Source organism: Pteropus vampyrus, unplaced genomic scaffold (assembly GCF_000151845.1).
Source record: "Pteropus vampyrus isolate Shadow unplaced genomic scaffold, Pvam_2.0 Scaffold28, whole genome shotgun sequence".
In the NCBI taxonomy this organism is placed as follows: domain Eukaryota; kingdom Metazoa; phylum Chordata; class Mammalia; order Chiroptera; family Pteropodidae; genus Pteropus; species Pteropus vampyrus.
In genome coordinates, this window is record NW_011888809.1 from 2,496,074 (window position 1) to 2,509,486 (window position 13,413).

Here is a 13,413-nt window from a genome sequence, read left to right on the forward strand (position 1 = left end):
AATAGTGTGAACCCACCTGGTTACATTTTAAGTGATTAACTTTTGAAAATGTTGATTCAAGAGACTTTTTAGGCACATATAATATTGGATAGGCAGGCCAGCTCTTAAAATCCCAGTATTCTTTATATACACAGCATTTAATATTGTTTGTCTTTTTTGATATCTCCTTTTTATAAAGAGAAATGATAATGGTAAAGTGATGATAACAATCTGTGATTGTAAGATAATTAGATTGATTGAAGAACATGTGTGTGACCCCCCCACCATATAACAAACCTTTTTTAGCAAAGAAATAAAAGCCAAGTAAGCATTGTCTTCTTCAGAGAGAAAAAAATCTTATTGTGCTTTTCTCCCAGTGATGTTGCTGTTGTTCAGAAAAGTTTTAGATTTCTTTTGTAGAATAATTTTAGGGTTAGCATTTTATTCTTTTGACTAATTTAAGTATGTATAATTTCAACCATTTGTATTCGTATACAGCTAAAATTCATTTGGAGTCAAGACTGAATAAATTGATCAAACTGAGTTACTGTTATATTGGGTTCAAAGTCAAAGTATATGAAGTTATAAAATTGATTTTTCTATGTGATTTTAACTGGATTTTGAGATTGATTCTAGAGAATACAACATGTATAATCATCTAAGGAATGTCTTGTTAATACATCAATTTCATGACTTTACAGTTAAATTCATATGCCAGGAGAATTGTGTACTTGGTAGACAAAGGTGCTAAAAATGAAATACTTTCCAAGAGGTAGTATATTCGAACAAGGAAGTTTTTTGTTATATTCTGGGGGAAGGGAGGGCTGGAATTTTTGTTTTTGTTTTTTTGACAGTCTGAAGACGATAGTTTGAATTTTTGTTCATATCTTTTAGTCATCCTAGCTGTGACCATTATTAGGCAGGGGTATTTATACTTAATGGTTATAATAGTTAACACATAATTTAACGTGAAGTGTGCTGGTGTAACCAAAAACGTTTAAAATGTTTTAGCTAAAAAATTTATGCAAATTTGTAGAAGATAATCTGTATCCTTGTTGTTTTCTGAATGACCTCCCTTTTTTTAATCTTCAAAAATAGTAATTGTCGAGTTCTTCAAAAATACCTAAGTAAGTTTATGCTGACAGCTTTTTTATTATGTAACACTTTAGGTCTGAACTTTCTCATTATAGTAAGGCGTAGGTGACTTTTTCTTACGTCTTCATGTTTTGATGACCATTTAAATATCTCTCCTTCAACATTTCTTTCTCCACCCAAAAGGGAGAATTGTATAATGACTCTTGAGAAATTAGCTAAGTTTTCATTGTCAGTTTAGAAGGTGTCAGAAAATATTCGGAGAAATTATTAAATGGTATTGGCGTTCAAGTACTTTTTTCTTTTTACATATTACTATTGGAATAAATTTGACATTGTTTCAATTTTATTTTTTCAACCCAAACCAATGGTAAATGTCTATGACCATTGCTACTTATGGCATCAGTTAATTTATGATATGTGTTAGGCTTAAGCCTTTTCTTTGGATTTTAACTTATAGAGTTGAAGAGACAGTAAGTTCTATAATTAAGTTTTTCTTGAAGTAATTAAATGACTTAGTATATTTTATTAATTGATTTATTATCAATTTTAGAGTAAAAAAATCTTTACTCTTACAAAAAGTAATGCTGTATTACTGAAATTTTAAAGATTAAAATGATTCTACCAGTATTGCATTTCTTCTTTAAATGAATGTTGATGTGTTTGCATATTAAATATAATTGTGTTCTAGGTTAACTTCTCAGCCTGGTGCTACATTACCAAACGGACATAGTAGCTTATGTGAGTATTCTGTTATGAAACTAATTAGTATTGAAATTCTTATAATGTTTTTAAAGTGTTAAAGTGGGGTAAAATAAAGTGATTTACTAGTATGTTCAGCATATTGTTGGAAATGAATGGATTTCAGTCATAGTAAATACATATGTAATTGTTAAAAGTTGAGAAATCAGTACAATGGAAATAATTTAAATTATTATGACAGATTGTAAACATTTATAGAAATTTTAGATTATCAGATACTAAAATCATTTGAGGTTATATTAAACTTTTTGTAGTCTTTTAAAAGTTTTTTTTAAATTTTTTCTTTCTTTTTATGCCCTGTTCTTTGAAATGGAAATATCTCTCTTCTTGTAGCCCTTCGAAGCCATCCCCTTCGAGGGGAAAAGAAGGGGGATGGAGACCTTTCTTGTATAAATGGTGACATGGAAGTCAGAAAAAGTTGTCGTTCCAGGAAAAACAGATTTGAAAGTGTGAACCAGAGTTTGTTATTTGATCAACTAGTAAATAGGTATGAATGCTTATGAAGTAAGCAGTTTCATTTAATTATTTGATTTTTAAGCTAGTTATGTTATAAAAATAACTAAAGCATTGACTTAGCAACAAATACAATTTTTTATAACAATTTGAATTAATAGTTAGCAGTGATTGTCGTCTTCTATCAGTTGACTAGATGAATAGAATTTATGAAATAGCTAAATTTTTTTCATCCTTTCTAAGCTCTTGTGCCTAGTTAGATGCTATAAAGAGTAATTTTATTCTAAACTACTATAGTCATTTAAAATTTTCTTATTTAACATTTGTATTTTTAACAATTTTTAAGCAATATTAAGTTTCATATTAATATAGATAGTAAGTATAGTCAGGATTTGCTTAGTCAGGATTTTGTATTGAAGGTCTTTTTTGACACTGGCTATATGGGTTGTAGCTAGTGAGTGAGCCTAGCTGACTGTTCATCATCTACGGGCAATGGAATGTAATTCTTCTCAGATTATAAATTATTGTACTTAATCTTTGCAAAGGCCTGGAGAAGGGAAATCAGTACAATCCTTGTTTAACAGGAGAGAGTAAACTCAAATTTGAGTATTAGTTATTTGTTAAGTGCTTAGATCAGTTTCTGGACACAAAGTAAGTACTATCTAAGTGTGTTTAATAGAGAAAATGTGCTAATGTCAACATGTATTTCATGTTGGATGTCAGTGTTTACTAATTTACAAAAATACTTGTTCAGTTACCTTATTGGCTTTAAATTTTTTTACAAATCCTTTATCCTAGATGATTCTTAACACCATCTTCAAATAAAAAGATTAAATTATTTTTTCCCAGTGCCTTTGATCTTGTAGTCATTTATTTATACTGCCATTATGGATTTAAATATTTGGAGCCTTATAAACAAAAGTCTTCTATTTTGTAAGTTTTGCTTTAATAAATATATTAAGGTAGATGACGTTTTGGTTTCATCTTTTTGGGGGCTGTTATCTTTTGATGGATATCAATTCAGAAAGAAATATTTCATTGGGATGTTAGATACAGTAAAGTATCAGAGATAGTTTAATTATGCTTTGTTGAAGACTTCTTTTACATATATGATGCAGTGTATGGTTCCAAATTGTCTAAACCCTAGTTTTATTATCTGATTGCAGTACTGCTGAAGCTGTACTACAAGAAATGGACAACATTAACATCAGACGGAATCGTCGATCGGGAGAAGTGGAACGACTTCGAATGTGGACAGATACAGAATTTGTGAGTGTATTAACTTTAACAACCTTTGCAGTTTTTTATTTTGATTGAGGAATAAAAAGCGAGAGTGAACAGCATTTGAATTTTTTTGAATTAACAGAATTTGTTCCTTCTTTGTTTCCAGTTTCGCTTGTGATTTTATTGCTTTTTCTCTTTCATATTCTACTTGCCACAACCTTCCCCAAAAGGTCCTCTACACATTTGCCAAAAGAGTCACCTGAAAGTATAGCTCTGATTCTGTAACTTCTCTGATCTGAACCTTTAATGGTTTTTATTATGTATTGAATTAAAAACACTTTGGCCCTTGTAATTTGGTTTCAACTTTATCTTTTCACACACCATTGCCCAAACATAAACAAATCCTTCTTGTTCCCCTATTTTTTATTCCTCTTAATACTTCTGGTTAGGGACTGATAGAGTCCTACCTTTGTTTCAATATTCATTTCAAATGTTGCCTCTCTTCCCTCCTCTTATATAGAGGAAGATTCTCTTGTTGAATTCTACTTTGTACTTTTATTTATGGCATTTAACTTGTTGTATTTTCTTTCATAGGGACCTGTGACTAATCCCACAGGTCACTGTAATTTGCTTGAGGGAGAAAGTATGTCCAGGGCATTATAGTATTCAACTTTCAAATATTTTATAAATTTTATTCTCTTGTTTCTTATTTGAATTCAGGAAGCTTCATTTTTACGAGTCTGTGCCTTGCAAATAGGTGTTTGGGAAATTTTATTGAGTGGGCATGTCCCATTGGGTTGTAACATTTATAGCTGGGAATAAATTCCTTGTTAATATTTGACAGATTTCTTTCTTTAAAAGGAAAACATGGATATGTATTCAAGAGTGAAAAGGCGAAGAAAGTCACTGAGAAGAAATAGTTATGGGATACAAAATCATCATGAAGTCTCTACTGAGGGTGAAGAAGAAGGTTTGTAAAGCCCCTTATGAAGTAAAGACTAGAAAGTTCAGGTAGAAGGAAAGAAAAATATGTACAAATAATATATGTGTAATATTTCTGGGTAGATGATTTTTAGCTCTAGAGGTTTATATTTTGTATAATTTGGAATAAATTTTAATTGGCTGGCATTCTGAGTTTTCATTTCCTGCATTTGGAAAAATGCCTTTACTGTACACTATACATTGTTATGTAATGTGTCTTAGTAGTGACTGTTGGTAGTCCTTAAGTGACCTAATCTGGTATGGTATTTGTCATGGGCTGATTTGTTTGTTACTTGAGGTCTCTTTCTTTTGTATTTAGGTACCTCCTAACTAGAAGCCTCTATGCATATTCACCTTCTATCCATAGCCTCTAAATCTCTAACTATTTGGGTCCCGTAGTATGGACTGAGGAGTAAATGGTGAAGTTCAGAGAAAGAGGGACTGCTAGTGCTAGTGGAGGGGTTGTACTGTTCTCTTTTGAGGCATGTCTGGGTCCTGAACTGAAGAACCTTGACTGAATTTGTAGGGATGGAGCTAGAAACATGACGAAAGTATGTTTGCCCTAAAGATTATAAATTAATGACCAATACGTCTATAGGATTTAATTCTGTAGGAATTAAACTGCTTTATTGAAATGGATTTTCAGAAGGTTTGGTGTATTGTAAAATGCAGAGTACTTGTATTTTACCAGGAAGTCTTACTAGAGAAGAATGGGTTTCTTATATTCTGTAATTACTATCTTATTAGCAAGTTTTGAAGAGCTGATATTTCTAATGAAGGTACTTTATTGAACAGATATTATTGTTACAGCTATATCGCTTCCTTTGGAGGAAATCAGTATAGGTGAGACAGATTTATGATGTTATTTTTACCTTTTCATTAAGCGAACACCTTTGTAGAGTTTCCAAAGTAGATTAACCACATATAGAATTTCTTCCCATAATAAATAGTGTGTCATTTTGCAGGCATATTTTCAAAAAGTGTTTTTTTTTTTTTTTTTTCTTTTTTGAAGGCTTTAGGAAACTTGTTTGGGTGCAAGTAATTTATAGTATAATTTAGTTAAGTAATATTGTATTTGCTGATTTTCTTTATAACCTAATGATAAAATCTTTAAAAACTTAAAATAAGCTTTCATATGTCATGAGTAAGATGTGAAGTCCTTTGCATTTTTAGTCTCATTTTTCTCAGCATCACTGGCAATTTTAAATATTTCCTGTGCCTTAATATGATTGTATTATATTGATAATTCTTGTGGTTAAAAAGTTAATCATAAAGTATATTGCATTTGGGGATGTTAAGCCTATAAATTTTCATTAGACTTTTGTTTTAAGCTGTGAATAGATGTCAAATCTATAGCTATAGGCACACCACTGTTTAAAAATAAACAGGGTTTATGTATATTATAATTTAATTTTTGCATGTCTAGATAGCTAGGTGAATTATCATAAAGTGATCACTGGTGTCGAGTACTAAACTAGTGTTATCAACACCTCGGAAATCTGCCTCATGCTCCCTCCCAATTCATACCTCCATTTTCCTACCAAAATGTAACTAATCCATGTTTACCTATTGTCAACAGGCCTAACAAACTGTTATACTGCCAATAAAAATTCTTTTTGCTATAACATTAGTAATTATCTTGTAAGCATATTTTTTTGAACTACCAAATGGTGTTTGAATACCAGCCATACTCAGTGATTAATTGGGCATTAAATGAAGTTTGCTGTAGTAAAATTCTGAAATTTTCTATTACCGTATTGTATGACTAAGGAGATTGAAAGGTAATAAGTAAACCAAGGGATCAAATAATGGTCATACCGGTTTATTTAGCAGAGAACTATATCTGTTATTTGTAGGAAAGGCATTTTCTTTTACGTCTATCTAGGTTGATTTTTAATTATATTGATTTATGCTGCATCATAAAATGATGACACTTTTAAATGTCACCTGTGTAAAGAGTAAAAGATAAAATGTAAATATTTAGTTCTAGAGTAGACCAAATCCTTGTGGTTTAAAACAGTCCTTTTTCTTTTGTGTGGGGGAAACTAGAATCTCAAGAGGAAGATGGTGATATAGAAGTTGAAGAGGCAGAAGGAGAAGAAAATGATAGACCATATAATTTGCGACAAAGAAAAACAGTGGATCGATACCAAGCACCTCCAATAGGTATGAGACTCTAACTTCTTATTGTAGTTGAGTAGCTTTTTCTGCTCCGCCCCTTTAAAAAATTAGTGTTGCTGAATTTAAAAGAATGAAATCTCTTGCGGTAGGTTCCATACATCTTTTCCTATGTACTTCTATTCACACATACAACAACAGAAAGAAAATTACATAGTTGCAATATCGAATTACATAGAGCATGTGCATTTTATTTAAAGAACCTTAAATTTAATAATAAATACTGCTCATACTTTTGTATTACTTTGTAGTTTATTGAGCACTTTCATTTACAGCGGTTCTTTAGGGCAGGTATCTCTGTGTTCCCAGTGGTTAAGTAATTTAGCCAAAGTCACAAAAGTGGTACACGGTTGTAGCTCGGCAGCTTGGCCAATCATCTAGAGCAGAATTTGTAACTTTGAAGAACTCCAGTTTATCAGTTTTTTTAAAAATGGATTGTGCTTTTGGTGTTTTATCTAAGAAATCTTTGTTTAACCAATAGTTACTAAGATTTAATTTAACATCTTTTTAGAATATTTACTTGCAACTTATACCACAATTTTAATTTTAGTTGTGCTCCTACGCATTATTTGGAACTTGAAGACATATGACTAGCTTCTATTCAGAAAGTTAACAGAAGTAATTTCTACCCCTAAATATATCAACTCATCAATTTGTTATTAGTTATTTCTATGTTATCCTGTTTTTTTCTTTAAGTACCAGCTCATCAGAAAAAGAGGGAAAACACACTGTTTGATATTCACAGATCTCCAGCAAGAAGAAGTCATATCAGGTATGTTTTGTTGGTTTTTGAAAGGAGGAAATATTTACATGTCATTAAATAATACATAACATATAATGCCTTGTAATTACAATATAGATACTGTTGGTATTAATGATAATGCCAGTGAGGGACTAAATAGCTTTTTTCTTTCTTTAATTAGTGTCTAATAGTTTTATCCTACATGTGACTATTACCTTCCTGATTCAGTTTGCCTGGAGTAGTCAGTTTTAACAGTTATGTTCTCTAAAGCTACATGGCTCTTTGGTCTCAGTAGAGTTGAATCTAAGTGACTCACATTGCTTTCATTTGAAGCATTGGTTCAGTTAGTCTTTGCTACTTTTTTTTTCTTTTTCCCCTTTCTTTTACATGTAGGTACAAAGGAGACTTTTTTGTTTTTGAAATTTATCTTGTCTATATGTTTTATGAAAAGGTAATATATTCCCCATGGCTCAAAAAAAAATTTAAAAACGAACACGAAAAGCTTTTTTTCTAGTCTCAATAGTCTCTCATTTTCTCATAGTAATATTGTTATTAGTTTATATCTACTTTGAGAATATGTTTATATATATATATGTGCAAATACATATATTGTCACCCTTTCTTTTTACAGAGAATGTACTGTGTACGTTGTCCTACACCTTGTTTTTTTTTTCACTTAAATTACTTTAACTGTCAAAATAGTGAAATTTCACATATTTATAGTTTTACATAGTATTACATTTATAGATATACCGTAATTTAAAAACTAGTCCTTTATTGAGAAGATAGTTGTTTTCAGTCTTTCGATATTACAAAATATGATATAATAAATACCTTTGCATAATCATCATTTTACATGTGCATAAGTATGTTTGTAGGACAAATTTGTTGCTTGACTGCCTTCCTGAACTATCCTATTTAAAAAATTGTAGCCTCTCTATTTTCTTCCTTTTTTTCTCTTTCTCTGTGGAATTTACTATGTTCGTACTTTATGTCTACTGCATGAGTGCAAAGATCTTAATAAATATTTGCCGAATGAATGGATGAATATAGCTATTTTCTACTAATTGTGGAAATGATGCTTACAATGTGTTTTTAAAAGCCATTTGCTGCTGTAATGATTTTAAAGATTTTACTTTCTTTAAATAGAAGAAAGAAGCATGCCATTCATAGTAGTGACACAACTTCTTCTGATGAAGAACGCTTTGAAAGAAGGAAATCAAAGAGCATGGCAAGAGCAAGAAATAGGTTAGTAAATTTTTTATTGTTTTTTCCCTGGTGGAAAAAAGGATAAACAGTTTTTATTTTTTGAATGGGATTCTCATCTGTACTAGCATTTTGCTAATACTGATATTCCGCACATATTTTAGACTAGAGTAATGCACTGACTTGGTTTTTATTTTGTAATTCTTGGAGTTGACATCTAACCTTGGGAAACTTTCCATAAATTACTTACTTTGTAAGAACTCAATAAAATAGTATGCAGAAGGTAAAGGAAGAGCCACCAGGAAGAGGCCAACTTCTATGGCAATCTTTTTCTCTGTACCTCTCCTCTAATCCAAAGTCATTTAATGAGCCGATTTTAGATGCTTGTAATGATTACATCTTTAAGAGTAAGATTTGGTTTCTAATAGAATTATCTCAGGAGCCCTTGTTTTTTTTTATTGGAAAAATTGTTTTATTTTTGGTTGAATGAGTATCTCTGATGATCTTTGCTTAACTAGAGTAAATGATTGATTACTACATGGCTTACTAAAACCACTAAAGTGTTCACTGGGGGAGAGAATCAGTATTATGTCTAGTAAATAGTTAAAAGCACCAAATTATAATTTATTTCTTAAAATTTGAGTTAATTTTCTAGCTTATATTTATAATACTAAAGATAAATTATAGTTAGAAAATTTACATTGGCAAAGCATTTATATAATTTGGCATTATGTATCTGTTGTAGAAATACCAAGCTTTCAGTTGGCAGGTCTTGGAAACAAGTTTGGATTGGTGTAGACTGTATGCTGACAAGAATTCCTCATGCAGATGATGGGAAGAAGATATAAGAGAAAAATCTAAGTTTAAATAAAGGAATTTGATGCCAGTTTAATATGAACTATGTAGATATCTGCTTTGGAATTATATTTTTAAGAGAAGTTAGGATTCAGAAATGTCAATGAAATTACATTCAGTGTAGAAGCTATACTTTCTTGAGGCTCTTTATGTGATTTTTTTGGTGTTTACCTAAGATTAAAAGAGGAAGTCGATTATATTTTCTTAAGGGTAATAAAATTAAATGATACAGTATAGAATTTTAAGTCTCTAAAGAACTATTTTAAGGTAGTTACACAAAAGATAAAGCTTAGTTTTCAAAATGTCACCTAGACTTGGTTTCCTTTGAATAAAACATAAAGAAATTTTCTCAGTTGCGTAAACCAAGTAGACATATCCACGTAGTATCTGAGGATAAATTTAAATATTACAATAAAGCTTGAGTTCATTTAATGCCATATATTACAATGCATATAGTCAATTTATTTTTATTTTATGCTTGTATAATAATAAAGAATATCAGGTAAGTTAAGTTTTTTTAAGTTAGAATAGATTGGGCTTTTCAGACAAATAGATTAATGATCCTGATTATCTGGTATTTTTGGTTTATTGAAATAATTTAGAAAAAGTAGTTTAAAAGTATGAAATCCTTTATTTTCTGGGTTATGAGAAAAAGGAGAAAGGTGAAATATGTTAGACTTAAACTTATTTTGACATTAAAAATGTGAAACTTTGAATGCTGTTTACTCGAATTTTTATGAATTTCAGATGTTTACCTATGAACTTAAGAACAGAAGATTTAGCTAGTGGTATTCTCCGAGAACGTGTCAAAGTAGGTGCAAGCTTGGCTGATGTTGATCCAATGAACATTGATAAATCAGTAAGTTTGTAAATGTTTTTCTAAAAGTTTTTAATGTTTATTTTTAAAGATTATTTCTTGTTTCTAAAGCCATACACAATAAAAGAAAACCTAGATATCACTATTATTAGTGTTTTGATTTATGTATTTTGGAACCTAGCACTCTGGTCACATGTGATACTTATTCAAGTTTTTCTATTTCAGTATTACTGGAGTATATAATGAAAAATGTGTAGGAAACGAGGCCGACGAATATGGCAAGGCCCCATAAACCATGATAACCAATGGGGTATTGTTAAAGCTGCTTAGGTTTCATGATCAGATTTTAGACAGATCACTGTTGTCTGTTAAGTAGGTAATGAATTAGAGGGAAGCAAGGCTGACGTTAGGGAGACTGGTTTGTAGTTGTAACCTAGTAATCTAGAGTGATGGTCATGGTAGAATGTAGGGTAATGATGGAAGGAAGTCGCATATGGATTCGATGGAATTCAGGAGAGAATTCAGATGTGACAGAATTTGGTGAATTAATTCCTTTTGGGGAATGAGGGAGAGAAACAAGTTGAATTCATTACTCAGGTTTCTGGCTTAAGCAACTGGGTGGGATAATGGATGGCTTCATTTTCTGAAGTAGGGAACATAAGGAATATGTATTTGCGGTGTGAAGATGATTTAGTTATAGACATGTTTAGATATCTGTGGCACATCACAAATTAAAGTAGTTTGTTAGAAATGGTTATTTTTGGCATTAACTAGAAATATCTGGGCTAGAAATTTGGATATGGGTCACTGATATAAAGATAGTTGAGGTGATTAAAGAAAATGGATAGTAGCATGCAGGGAAAGTATGTAGCATGAAAAGAGAGACGATTTAGAGGCCACGGTAGATTCTTATTGTTAGAATCTTTTTTAGGGGATACTTTGCAATAAGGGTATTGTATAACCAAGAATGTATTCAGTATTTTTTTGTTGTTTTCATAAACCTATTCAACATAATTTAAGTGATTCTTATATAAGAGACTAAAGTTATCAAATGGAGTTGTGTATATATTTAAAAATGAAATGTTAGCTACCTCCAATCTAAAGCATAGGGAAAATACTTATTTGTGAGTACCTAAGGAAATTTCCGAATTGCATGTCTAACAGTTCACATTCTCAGCAGACTTTACCTTATGGTCTTTGCTTATTTGGTTTAGCAGCATCTTAATTTCTCGAATCTAGGTGTTTCTGCAAGTCAATTAGAGTAATTTATGTCTTTAAAATTTGATATCATATATAAGAAAATTTAGCTTCTCTTAGAATATTTCTTTAATTTAAACTCTGTATTTTTCTAGATTACTTAAGTTTTTTCTATCATAGTAAGATAGTCATTGTAAAACATTTTCAGTACCGTAACAGAATAGAGAAGCAGGGAAAGAAATCTCCCAGAACCCCATGGCAGTCAGTTAACATTTTTTGCACTATTTGCTTCAAGCGCTTTCTTCTATACAGTTTTTTAATTTACACAAAGTCTTTTAGATATTTAAACTGTTGATGGGTGGGAGGAATAATCTCTGTTGCTTCTTGTGCTAGATCAGTGTTTCTCAAACTGTTTTTTCACTGTTGTCTCCTACGGAGAAAAATTTCTCCTGTCTAGATAAATTAGTATTAAAGGTTAAGATTTTGTCAGGTAAAGGTGAACTTCGGAGGGTCACAGACCATTGTAATAGCCAAGATATTTTTTACCTTATTCCGGAACTAATTTTTGTTCCCTTGGGGGCGATATTGCCCCTGTTGAGAATACATTGAGAGATATTTTGAAAGGCATTTAAATTAGTAGTGTGTACATACAGCATAATGTCTCCTATAAATACCCATTAAAGTATTAGACTGGGCATTAATCTTGCTCCTTAGTTACTAGGAGATTAAAGAATGGTACCTTTGGCTGGACTGAATCTAAACTTGAATTTTACTGCCAACTTTATTTTTTTACACTTACTGCAAAAGTGTAATTTTTGAACTTTATTTTTAACAGTTCCTGCTGAAGGCATGTATTTCTGAATCATATATTTTAAAAACTTTGTAAACACTGAAAATTATTGCATGTTAAACTTTTATCCTTCTTTCCAAGGTGCGGTTTGATAGCATAGGTGGATTGAGCCATCATATTCATGCACTAAAGGAAATGGTAGTATTCCCACTATTATATCCAGAAATTTTTGAAAAATTTAAAATTCAGCCTCCAAGGTAAGTATAATTGCTGTTAATTTATCAAATTTCAGTTAGTAAATGATTATAAACATAAATATTTCATATGTGTTCAGTGTGTTGTGGTAATGAGAATTAAGAAAGAATGTTATTTTTTAGGGCTATTAAGACTGTGGTACTGTGTTCTTGAAGTTTACATTTCAGCATTTAAGAGTCAGATACAAGATGGGATTCTTTATGCAGGCCTTGAATATACAAGTAGATTGCCCAAACGAATTTTCCTTTATTTGGCTTCCTAAGAGCGTTGAGCTTGATGCTCTATGTTGTTCAGTCTTTGGAAGCACAATTCAATGAAGTGTTTCTTTGTCTTAATGAGGGGGTATTTTGAAATGGTAAGCATGATCATTTATTTTTATGATTGGATTAATTGAGTTTGATTATAAGGTGTGGTTAGCTAGTTAAATATTAGAAAAGGCTGAGAAATTATGTTAAAGTTGGGAAGAATAAAACATTCTGAAAAAGTACATATATAGACTGTAGATTTAAACTGTTAAATATTTCTTTTCATTTAATAAGAGGTACTTTTTATTCAGATTTGGCTCTAATTTATGTAGAAAATCTTATTAAAGAGTCATCTCTGGTGTGAAAAGTTGATCTATAATTCTACAGTGGCTTTTTGAAATCATAATAACTTTGTTTTTCATATCATGTAAATTTAAATTGAATTTTAAAAATAATTATTACTTTTCCAAAGCTATTAAAGTATAACCTTGAGAAAAACTTAAATAAAACAGAGTTACAAGGAGAAAGTATTATAGTAGAAGGTACTCTAACGCTTTAGGGATGAACAATTTTGTATATGCTTTACAGGTTTCTTTTATACATATATGCCTATATTAAATTTATATTTTGCCTGTAC

General features: G+C 30.8%; 1 protein-coding gene across 4 annotated transcripts in view; it reads left to right on the forward strand.

The window, feature by feature from the left end:
• Positions 1-13,413, forward strand: part of ATAD2B (ATPase family, AAA domain containing 2B) — a 108,189-nt gene that overhangs the window by 17,546 nt on the left and 77,230 nt on the right. For all 4 annotated transcript variants that reach the window (XM_011356583.2, XM_011356581.2, XM_011356582.2 and 1 more), the window contains exons 3-11: positions 1,763-1,812; positions 2,167-2,320; positions 3,453-3,555; positions 4,372-4,480; positions 6,541-6,657; positions 7,366-7,441; positions 8,561-8,659; positions 10,220-10,331; positions 12,418-12,533. In XM_011356583.2, coding sequence (XP_011354885.1) covers positions 1,763-1,812; positions 2,167-2,320; positions 3,453-3,555; positions 4,372-4,480; positions 6,541-6,657; positions 7,366-7,441; positions 8,561-8,659; positions 10,220-10,331; positions 12,418-12,533 — 936 coding nt within the window. The remainder of the gene's footprint in view (positions 1-1,762; positions 1,813-2,166; positions 2,321-3,452; positions 3,556-4,371; positions 4,481-6,540; positions 6,658-7,365; positions 7,442-8,560; positions 8,660-10,219; positions 10,332-12,417; positions 12,534-13,413) is intronic.